We start from the raw sequence: 11,203 nt of genomic DNA on the forward strand, positions 1-11,203 counted from the left end.
GGGGAGCTGCCCAGAGGCTGGGGTTCCCTCCCAGCAGGAGCCAGAGTGGGGCTGAGTGTGAGACAGGCTGGCTGACCACCGTTTCCAGGGACCCTGTGTCCAAGGCCAGCCCTGCCCTCCAGCGGCTTTGCCATCTAGGAAGGTGCCAGACGGGACGGGCCCTTCTCCTCTCCCTTCCGATTCTCAGAAGCTGCTGGGGGTGGGGGCGTACTGGGCCTCAGGGCACAGAGCTGCAAATCCTTCCTGATCCAGGCCTCTCCCCTGCCACAGCCCCTCCCCGAGAGCAAACACACGTGGCTGGCGCGGGAAAGAGCAGGGTGCCCTGCGTGGCCTGGCTTGGCTCAGGGCCAAGACTCCCTGCTACATAAGCTGGGGCCCCCAGGGGAGCAAGCACCCGGCCCGGCTCCCTCCCTGCCCATCCGTGCCCCCCACCTGTGCCAGTCCCCAGGATGGGTGCCCTGAGCACGTGCCGGACGCTGGTGTTGGCTCTGGCGGCCGTGCTCCTGGTGCAGCAGGCAGGTAAGAGCCCCTGACTCAGCCCCCTCTCGGATGCCGTCTTCACGGTGGGGATCTCTGCAGGCCGCTTGCCTGGGAGCTTCTTCTGCAGAGTGGACGGGCAGATCCCCCTAGGATCCCGAGTGTCCTGGATGGGACCCTACGTGTCCCCAACACAGAGCTCCCTGGCCCCATGGGCCCACAGTGTCAGGAAACTCAGGGACTGGCTTGGATGGGATGTCCAGGGGAAGTTGGGCCCCTGACCGCAGGGCAAGGACCCTGGGAGACCACCGAAAGGGTCTTGGTCTTGGGGGTGAGACAGGAGTGGGCAATGGGGGAGGGGGCCACGGCTGCAGGTCTCTCTAGAGCCCTGTGAGGCCCAGGCATCAGAGTGAACAGGGGTGGGCTTAGTGTGGGCCCCTGCCCAGGACCGGCTTTGCCCTTCACCACCCGCCTGGGGATCACAGCTGGCAGGGCAGGTGAGGGCACCACCCTCAAAGGTTGCACAGCCAACCGCGAGAGCCCCGGCCTCAACCCACGCGTGACTCCCACAGGTCATCTGTGGGTATCTCAGGCCGCACGGGCTGCCCGGCTCTCAGCCAAGCATTTTCCCTCGTCTGCCATCTCTTGGCCAGAGCTACAGCTTTAATACTTACTGTCAACAGAGAAAGATGCGGCCCCAGGGGCCACCTGGAGACACCCAGCCGGGCTGGCCACGAGGCAGCCACAGCCCCTCCCTGCCCTGCCGTCCACCCCCTCCCAAGCTTGGGATCTGGGCTGGGCAGGCAAGGCTCCCCGGGGGCTCTCTGTCTGTGGAAGGGAGGCTGGGTGGTCAGCAGGGCTGGAGGCAGGGGGCTTCTCCCGGTGGCTCCCAGCTTGGGTCCGGGGGTAGCTGCCTCTGGCCGCAAGGTTTGGGCGCTGGTTTGACCAGAATAGCCACATCCTTGCATCTAGTTCTTCCAGGCCATGCAGCCTGGGCTCCCCTCACCCGAGCAGGCAGGTCCCAGGGACTGTCAGCCCCCACGTCCTCCAGTCCTCCATGCACATCCAAGTTGGGGAGATCAAGCCTGCAGCAGGGACTGTGCTTTAGTCACAAGACACATGTCCTATGGCCGGGGCAAGGCGGGCCCTGCACAGAGCGGCTTCATGTTAGGGGACACACCCCAGGGTGATGGGATGGCTGGTAGCGGGCACTTCTCTGGCCTCAAGATGGAGGCCCAGGTGGCCCAGTCCAACGAGGGCACGGCATGGAGCAGATGACCAAGGGTGGTCAGCTTGGGTGGGGAGGGGCTGCCTGGGTGGGGAAGGGCTGCCTGGGGCTGGGCAGGGGCTGCTGAGGTGGGGAGGGGCTCCCTGGGGTAGGGAGGGGCTGCCTGGGGCAGGCGCCAGTGCGTGGGAGTGGCTGAGTGGGCTGGCACCCGTGGGCAGGGCTGTGGGCTGGGGGTTGGGGTGGAGGACACAGGGAGCGGCTGGCCTTCTGGGAAAGGCAGTCAACCTGGACCTCTGGAGGCGGCCCCTGCTGTGGTTCCCAGATGTCCGCAGGACTTGACTGGAAAAGCCAGGCAGGGCCAGGCCAGAGCACAAACCACAGGGGCCGGCCCCTCGCTGAGCCCTGACCGTGCTGTGGGGGCTGGGGCCTCACCTCCCGCCTCCCCAGGAAGCACAGGTTTGGGCTGGGCCATCTCAGATCAGGCTCCAGGGAGGAGCTCTGGGGCCCGGTGAAGGGGGCACCCCAACCCGAACCGAGCAGACAATGGCCTGGGGGCCAGGGGGCCTCAGAGTCCTGGGGGTTGGAGCTGCCTCTTCCCAGGCTCTCAGCCCAGAGTCCAGGCTCCATGGGACTGGTGAGTGAGGCCTTGCCCGGAGGCGGTGGTCAGCCTGGGGGACCTTGGCACCGTCCCAGTATCTACAGCCTCACAGCCCCGAGGCCTGCCCCCACCCCGCCCCACTCGCCCGGACTTAGGGATCTAGTTCGAAACTGGCTCTGGGCTTAGGTTTCTGCTAAGTCACGCCTGGAAGGTTCCAAGTGTGTCCTCCCAACAAAGCTGGCCTTTGTCCTTCTCCAGGGGACGTGTGGGATGAGGCGGAATCCCCCCTTGGGGCGGCCAACGCCTTTTCCTGATTCCGTTTTCTCCCCCATCACTTCAGAAGGAGGCACCATCCCTGCATGTCAGTCAGGCAGGGCTGGGGTCCCTGGACAGGTGCAGGTCGTGCCGGGGGCAGCTCAGGGCTCCCGGCTGGAGGCTTCCATCCCGCAGGCTTTCCACAGCATTGAGTGGCGGGGGAGCCATCTGCGGTTGACGGTTGGGGTGGCCTGAGCGGCTGGGGAGGAGTCCCGCCCTTGGCCAGAGTGTGCCGTGCGGGTGACCCTGCAGAGCGTGGAGACCGTCACCGTGGACCCCACATGAGGCTGCCGCACCAGGGATGTGGCCGGGTCCACGGTCGGGTTTGTGGCCAGCAGCCACATCTGGTTCCTCATTGACGCCCATCCCCTCTTCCCACAGAGACCCGGGGCCCTGCGGAGCCGAGCTGGGGGAGTGCAGGGCCCACCACAGATGGCGGTACGTGGCCAGGCTCGGGTGAGGGGTTCCTGACCAGGCTGGAGGTGCTGGGATTTGGGCTGGGGCAGGCAGAGGCCTCTCTGAGCAGCCATGTGTCCAACAGTCCAACAAAGACCCTCCCTGGGTCCCCTGCCCAGGACAATGCCCGGCACCTGAGGCGGAGCTGGACGCTCCAAAGAAGAGGAAAGTGCAAAGCAGAAAGACGTGCACACACACACGCACACACACGCACACACACACGTGCGCCCACACTTGCACCAGCACACACATGTGTGCACACAGGCCAAAACACAAGGCAGCAGTGTTTGTGAGCAGACAGGGCCAAGGGTAGAGGGGCTGCCTTGCCCCCAGCCCATCAGTTTCGGGCTCCCCTTCAACTCTGGTGGCTGGCGAGGAGGGTGCGACCCGGAGAGGGCGTCTCTGCTGCCCCTTCCCGGCCACGTTCCTGGGCTGACCGGCCTTCGCCCACAGGTGCCCCGACGTCCTCGCCCACCCGGCGTGTGAGCTTTGTTCCACCGGTCACTGTCTTCCCCAGCCTTAGCCGTAAGCAGACGCCGCCCCTGCCGGCTGGGAAGGGTGTGTTTGCCAGCCCCAAAGGTGGGGGCCCAGATCTAGGCGTGCAGTTGCCACCAGGTGGGGCCATTGGGCCAGACCCAGAGTCCTCCCTCTGGGCGGTCTCTGGATCACTGGCTGCCTTGGGGGATGGGGACGGGTCAGGGGTCTTGGAGCGAAACAGAGGCAGCCCAGGGTGAACCAGGCAGGGCACAGCCAGCAGCCGACCATGGGCTTTTCTGCTCCAAAAACCAGGGCGCCTCAGCCCAGGGGAGGCTACCCCGTGGGGGGCTGGCATGGGGGTGGGCCTCATCCCACGTTCCCCGCAGCCCTGAACCCAGCACACAATGGGCGGGTGTGCAGCACCTGGGGCGACTTCCACTACAAGACCTTCGACGGTGACGTCTTCCACTTCCCCGGCCTCTGCAACTACGTGTTCTCCGAGCACTGCGGCGCCGCCTATGAGGACTTCAACGTCCAGCTACGCCGAGGCCTGGTGGGCTCCAGGCCTGTGGTCACCCGTGTTGTCATCAAGGCCCAGGGGCTGGTGCTAGAGGCGTCCAATGGCTCTGTCCTCGTCAACGGGCAGCGGTAAGCCGGCCACCCTGGGGAGAGGCGAGGGCCAGGCCACGTGGTGTGACCTCCCCATACAGCCGTGTCTAACCTGGGCCAGGGCTGGGGTGGGGTTGGGCAGGCGGGCAGCCGGGAGGGCTGGGCCCAGGGAGAGACCCAGCTGTCTGTGCAGGGAGGAGCTGCCTTACAGCCGCACTGGGCTCCTGGTGGAGCAGAGCGGGGACTATGTCAAGGTCAGCATCCGGCTGGTCCTGACCTTCCTGTGGAATGGAGAGGACAGTGCCCTGGTGAGGAAGCCCTCTCGTCCCTTGCCCCTCCAGGCCTGGCCACAAAAGCCCCACAGGGGGTTGAGGGATGCCTCCCTGGGCTTGGGGTCACAGGGCTTGGGGCATGTTGCCAGTGGGGGGATCAGAAGTCCTGAGCCTGGAGCTGCTCCTCCCCCACTCTCAGCTGGAGCTGGACCCCAAATACGCCAACCAGACCTGTGGCCTGTGCGGGGACTTCAATGGCCTCCCAGCCTTCAACGAGTTCTATGCCCACAGTGAGTGCCACCTGGGTGAGGGGACGGTGGCCGATTATGTCAGCCAGCCAAGGGTCACAGTCCCATGGAGGCTGGGAGGGGGTGGAGTGGGGACCGGGCACCGGGCAGGGAGGGGCCGCAAGGGCTGTGCCCTACATGGTGGGAGGAGGCCCCTCAGGGACATCAGGCCCTAGGCAGGAGTGGGAGTCCTCTGGCCTGGGCTCAGGAAGTGGGAGCCCATATCCTGTCCTCAGGATCCCCTCAGAGCCACCACACTCCTGCTTTCTTACCGGCAGACGCCAGACTGACCCCGCTCCAGTTTGGGAACCTGCAGAAGTTGGATGGGCCCACGGAGCAGTGCCCAGACCCGCTGCCCTTGCCGGCCAACAATTGCACGGACGAGGTGAGTTTCCCCCCAGCCCCCAGCTCCTGGGCAGGGACGGCCTCCAGAGGTGAGCCCCTCGCTCCTGGGCAGGGATGACCTCCAGGTCCGGGGGAGCCAGGCCGAGGTCTGAGGAACGTTCCCAGCTGGAGGAGAGATGGTGGCGTTGGAGGGAGGCCTGGCAGCCACCCTCTGTGTGCTCAGTTCCATGGTATACACTGTCCGAGTGTGGTGATGTGCATGTTCCTCAAGCCATGCATGTTCCCAGCTGTGCGAGCAAATATAGGCCCATGCTGCATGGGCTGGGCTGAGGGTGGGTACTCTGGGAGCCTGGAGCCAGCTCTTCCCACCAGCAGGGGGACTCAGAAGGGGCCTGGAGGCTCTAGGATCCCTAAATCAGCAGGATCTCTGAGCCTTAAATTGTGCATTGAATGACAGCAGCAGCCCCCCTGGGAGCTGGGCCCCACAGCCAGCAACCCAGGGCCTGGGAAGGGAGGACACTCAGCACTGGACTGCCCTGAACTTGCCAGGCTACCCGGAGAGGGAGGGCCGCCACCTCCCCTCCTTGGCTCCGCCTCCTGGGGCGGGGCATGCACCTGCCCTCCTTGGCTCCGCCTCCTGGGGCAGGGTCTGCGTCTCCCCTCCTTGGCTCTGCCTCCTGGGGCGGGGTCTGCACTTGCCCTCCTTGGCTCCACCTCCTGGGGCGGGGTCTGCACCTTTCTTCAGAGAGGCGGGACCTCCACCTCCCCTGCTTGTCTCTGCCTCGTGGGGCAGGGTCTGCCTCCTTGGCTCCGCCTCCTGGGGCAGGGTCTGCACCTTTCTTGGGCGCTCACTCCGTGGGCAGGCACATCCCAGGTGGGGGATTCAGAGTCATGGGTCACTCCCCAAGGGCCAAGCAGAGCTCTGCACCGGCAGCTACACAGCCACAGTGGGTGGAAGGGATGGGGCTGGGTACAAGAAACCCCGATGGGGAGAGGGCTTCCCAGCCTGGCCTGCCATGAGTCCTGTTCCAGTACTGTGGCAGCCCCCATGGAGGGCAGGGGTGCCCAGCCTGGCCCACTGTGCTCCCCAGGAAGGCATTTGCTACCACACCCTGCTGGGGCCGGCCTTTGCGGAGTGCCACGCACTGGTGGACAGCGCCCCGTACCTGGCTGCCTGCGCCCAGGACCTGTGCCGCTGCCCCACCTGCCCGTGCGCCACCTTTGTGGAATACTCACGCCAGTGCGCCCACGCGGGGGGCCAGCCGCAGAACTGGAGGCGCCCTGAGCTCTGCCGTGAGTGCTCCCAGGGCCTTTGACAAGGATCGCGCTGGAGAGAAGGGGCATTGGCAGCGCTTTGGGGGCCATGGGGGGGTGGGGAGGCCTGGGGGACAGGGGTGGAGGGCAAAGGACACACCCCAGGCACAGTGGGCAGAGGCCACCCCAGGACCCCAGGAGGGGATGGTGCCTCCGGGGGCTGCAGGAGAAGAAGAGGCTGTGCAGGTGGTGGGGGCTGGGACTGGAGGGTGGAGCTGCCATGATGAGGGGCATCAGGGCCACCCCCAGGCCCAGCTCTGGCTTCTGCGGACTTGATGGCATGTGGAAGGCAGTGGAAGGCGGCTGGGGCTGACCACGCGGGCAGTACAGGGCCCTTCCCCTGGCCCAGCCCTGCCTCCTTTTGTGCAGCCCGGACCTGCCCTGTCAACATGCTGCACCAGGAGTGTGGCTCACCCTGCGTGGACACCTGCTCTAACCCCCAGCGCGCACAGCTCTGCGAGGACCACTGCGTGGACGGCTGCTTCTGCCCCCCAGGCAGGTCTCGCGTGCCCTGGGCCCCCTCAGGGGGCTTTCAGGTCCCTGTTCCCAGCCCCGCCCCCAGCCTCATCAGGGCTGGAAGCAGAGCCCCTCATGCCGGCGGGTCCCACCAGAGGGCCCAGGGTGGGAAGGGCACTGGCTGGGAGGGTGCCGGAAGACCCGACGATGCGTGGAGGGAGGCAGAGCAGTGCCATGAGTCAGCTGGGTCTGGTAGGGAAACTGAGGCCCAGAGGTGCTTGGTGTTCATCCAAGCGGGTGGGGCTCAGGGCAGGGGTGGTGTCCTGGAGCAGGAGTTCCTCCCCAAGGGAGGCGGCGTGTCCCCAAGGCTGGCGGTCTTCTGACCTTGGTGTCCCCCGTGCATGGGCCGGTCCTGCCTCACGCTCCGCCCCACAGGCACGGTGCTGGATGATGTCACGCATTCTGGCTGCCTGCCCCTCGAGCAGTGCCCCTGCACCCACGGCGGCCACACCTACAGCCCGGGCGCCTCCGTCAACACCACCTGCAGCTCCTGGTACCTATGAACCCGCCAGCCTCCGCCTGGGGTGGGGTGCGGAGGGTGGGGCCCACCTCCTCCTGACATGTCTGTTCTGCTCATGGCCTCCCTCCCCAGCACCTGCTCTGGGGGGCTGTGGCAGTGCCAGGACCTGCCGTGCCCTGGCACCTGCTCCGTGCAGGGCGGGGCCCACATCTCCACCTACGATGAGAAACTGTACGACCTGCATGGCGACTGCAGCTACGTTCTGTCCAAGGTCTGGGCACAGGGCCGGGTCTCCAGACACCCAGGCCCTCCCGGGATCCGCACGCCCCTTCCGCCCAGGGGAGGCCCCCATGATGGTCATAGAGGGCAGGATGTCCCTGCTGGGGGGGAGCCCTGGGTCCCCATGATGGTCATAGAGGGGTGGTTCTCCCTGCTGAGCATCACGGGGCCAAGAAGCCCCCAGGCCCTGAGACAAGCTGCTGGGAGGTGACCAGAGGTGCCAAGGGCCACCTCCCCACAGAGCCACATCCCCCACATGGGCGTCCCCAGCACGCTTTTGGGGGGCCCCCACATCATCGAGCCAGGCCCAATGCACGCGTGGGTCCTTCCCCCAGAAATGTGCTGATGGCAGCTTCACTGTGCTGGCCGAGCTGCGGAAGTGCGGACTGACGGACAACGAGAACTGCCTGAAGGCCGTGACGCTCAGCCTGGACGGCGGGGACACGGTGAGTTACTCTTAGCCTGGATGGCGGGGACACGGTAAGGGCCTGGCTGGGGCCCTGGGCTGGGACAGGAAGGGGCATGCGAAGGTGTGCAGTGGGCGAGCATGGTCAGGACCCCCTCCAGCCCCAAGGTTGGGTCCCCCCTCCCGCCCTGAGGTCAGGTCCCCCTCCAGCCCGAAAGTCAGGTCCCCCCTCCAGCTCCAAGGTCAGGCCCTCCCGGGGGGGAAATGCAGAGCCCACCGCAGGTCCAGGCCTGAGCTTCTTGTGGGCTGTCCGCAGTGGGGGCCCCGGGCCGGCCACCCCCTCATTTGAGAGTCGGGAACAGGTTCCTCCCCAGAGCTGACCTCCTGCCCGCCTCCTCCCGCAGGCCATCCGGGTCCAGGCAGACGGCAGCGTGTTCCTCAACTCCATCTACACGCAGCTGCCCCTGTCGGCAGGTACGTGGCTCTCCCAGGACGGCTGGGCCGGGGGGCGCCTCCTAGCAGGGGCGGCTCCCACGATCTGGGCAGCGTCCGCTCCATCCCCTGCTAGCTCTCCGTGGCCTTGGGCAGCTCCAAGAGCTTCCTGGGCTCAGTTTCTCATCTGCAGAGTGGGAATGCCAGGCTCCCATCCAGGCAGCTGTGGGGAACCCACATCCAGCTCGCTCAGCCCGCTCTGTCGGGGAGCCCAGAGTCTCCACCTGAGCCCGCTTGGCAGCCACAGGCCTGGGACAGGGAGCATGAGGGCTCCTGGCCACTCCTGGGTCTCATTCCCGGGTCTCAGTGGGGTGGCCCGGCCCACTGGATGCCCTGCCCCTCCCATCTGGCCGGATCTGGCCCTGCACCCCTGACCGGCCTCTCTCCCACACTCCCGGCAGCCAACATCACCCTGTTCACACCCTCGAGCTTCTTCATCGTGGTGCACACGGGCCTGGGGCTGCAGCTGCTGGTGCAGCTGGTGCCGCTCATGCAGGTGTTTGTCAGGCTGGACCCCACCCACCAGGGCCAGATGTGCGGTGAGGCTGGGCAGGAGCCTTCGGGGACAGGGCCAGTGGGGACGGGGCCTGGACTAGTGCCAAGCTGCTGGGAGGGGCAGGCAGAGGCGGGCAGGGGACAAGGGAGAGGGCTGCTCCCAGGGCAAGGCTGAGACCCTGGTGCCAGCACAGGACGCCAACATCTGACTGGCGGCCCCGGAAGCAACCAGCCGGGAGGATGGAGCGGGCAGCCCTGCCCTGGCTCAGGCCAGCTTTGCACAGGGGCTGCCCCCCACTAGGGCTTATCTGCAGAGGGTTCTGGAAGCAGAATCCTGGGACAGGGCTCCCAGCCGTTCCACCCTGTGTGGTGCCTGGAGGGATGGCAGGGGGCCGGGAGCCGGGTGGGCCCAACAGCGGCTGCTGACATCCCCCAACCCTGGCTCGCAGGCCTGTGTGGGAACTTCAACCAGAACCAGGCTGACGACTTCACAGCCCTCAGCGGGGTGGTGGAGGCCACAGGCACAGCCTTCGCCAACACCTGGAAGGCCCAGGCCGCCTGTGCCAATGCCAGGAACAGCTTTGAGGACCCCTGCTCCCTCAGTGTGGAGAATGGTACTCCTCGCCCCCACCCCCACAGTCACCCCAGGCTCAAGTGCCACCTAGCACCTTCCTGTCCCCTGGGCCACGGGGACCCCGGGTGGGATTGGGGACCCCATGGAGGCGGGTGGAAGGCATTGGGAGGAGGTGCTTGGGACCAGGCGGCCAGAATCCCCCAAGGCACAGCAGGCAAGCCCCAAATTCCAACTCACTGTTCCCCAGGCTGAGGGGGTGCAGGCCTGCGTGTTGGGGGTGTGGGCTTTGTGGCAGGGCATGGAGATGGGGCCGGGTCTTCCCCACAGAGAACTACGCCCGGCACTGGTGCTCACGCCTGACTGACCCCACCGGCTCCTTCTCGCGCTGCCACTCCATCATCAACCCCAAGCCTTTCCACTCGGTAAGAGGCCGTGAGGCCAGATCCCTACGCCTGGGCAGGATGGGTGGGGGAGCCCTGGTGGGCTGGGGTCCCTGACGCCCCGACACCGGCCCACCTCCGCAGAACTGCCTGTTTGACACCTGCAACTGTGAGAGGAGCGAGGACTGCCTGTGTGCCGCACTGTCCTCCTATGTGCACGCCTGCGCCGCCAAGGGCGTGCAGCTCAGCGGCTGGAGGGACGGCGTCTGCAGTGAGTGCCTGCACTGGAGGGGGAATGTGTCCACACTGCTGGGGTGCGGGGGACCCCGGCCGGCAGCAGCCGTCACTCACACGGTTCTCAGCCCAGAGCTTTGTGCCTCCTCATCCCAGCCTCGCAAGAACCTCGTATCCTTGCGATCGCCACATCACAGACAGGGATGCTGAGATGAAGATGGGGTGGGCGGGGGCTGGCCAGGCTGCTCGGCTGCTGACCTGTCCTCCCTGGTCCCACCGACCACAGCCAAGTACATGCAGAACTGCCCCAAGTCCCAGCGCTACGCCTACGTGGTGGACGCCTGCCAGCCGACTTGCCGCGGCCTGAGTGAGGCCGACGTCACCTGCAGCGTTTCCTTTGTGCCTGTGGACGGCTGCACCTGCCCCACGGGCACCTTCCTCAATGACGCGGGGGCCTGTGTGCCCGCCCGGGAGTGCCCCTGCTATGTTCACGGCACCGTGCTGGCTCCTGGAGAGGTCGTGCACGACGAAGGCGCTGTGTGGTAAGGGGCTGGGCAGGGGGGAAAGCAGGTCCCCGAGTGCTCCTCAAAGCCACCTCCCGCCCTCCCCGAAGGCTTCTGTGCCTCCCCCCGAGGGTTCTGAGACACGAGGGGCCAGGCTGGGGAGGGCGGCACAGGGTGGACCCAGCACATTCTAAAGAGAAAATTCCCGGCTGGGAAAGAGGCCAGGAGTGGAGGTGGCCCTGGGAGGACGCCTGCTGGCTGTTCTCAGCTGGGTCCAAACAGCAACCCCTGCCAGGAAAGGTGGGTGGTCCCCACTCCCACCCTGGGTTCAAAGGCTGCTCCTAACCGCAGGGTCCTGGCTGCTTTGTCGCCCACCTGTGTGTATTTACCCACACGCCTCCAGGTGATCTGGGGGCTCCCAGCGAACAGTGGCAGGCACTGTCCGGTCTTACCAGGAGGAGGCCAGGCTGGGGAGGCCCAGCGCTC

The 11,203-nt window shown here is 66.5% G+C and overlaps 1 protein-coding gene across 1 annotated transcript in view; it reads left to right on the forward strand.

Moving 5' to 3' along the window:
* The first annotated feature begins 398 nt into the window (after window positions 1-398).
* The window catches only part of MUC5B (mucin 5B, oligomeric mucus/gel-forming), a 39,589-nt gene continuing 28,784 nt past the window's right edge, over window positions 399-11,203 (forward strand). Inside the window, 18 exon segments of the mRNA XM_011930146.1 lie at window positions 399-519; window positions 3,000-3,056; window positions 3,528-3,599; window positions 3,938-4,199; window positions 4,354-4,468; window positions 4,632-4,722; window positions 4,998-5,104; window positions 6,156-6,357; window positions 6,748-6,873; window positions 7,270-7,387; window positions 7,487-7,625; window positions 7,969-8,079; window positions 8,444-8,513; window positions 8,933-9,070; window positions 9,476-9,640; window positions 9,928-10,022; window positions 10,125-10,251; window positions 10,501-10,891. Coding sequence (XP_011785536.1) covers window positions 450-519; window positions 3,000-3,056; window positions 3,528-3,599; window positions 3,938-4,199; window positions 4,354-4,468; window positions 4,632-4,722; window positions 4,998-5,104; window positions 6,156-6,357; window positions 6,748-6,873; window positions 7,270-7,387; window positions 7,487-7,625; window positions 7,969-8,079; window positions 8,444-8,513; window positions 8,933-9,070; window positions 9,476-9,640; window positions 9,928-10,022; window positions 10,125-10,251; window positions 10,501-10,891 — 2,456 coding nt within the window. The 5' untranslated portion in view covers window positions 399-449.

This window comes from Colobus angolensis, unplaced genomic scaffold (genome assembly GCF_000951035.1).
Source record: "Colobus angolensis palliatus isolate OR3802 unplaced genomic scaffold, Cang.pa_1.0 Scaffold84, whole genome shotgun sequence".
In the NCBI taxonomy this organism is placed as follows: Eukaryota; Metazoa; Chordata; class Mammalia; order Primates; family Cercopithecidae; genus Colobus; species Colobus angolensis.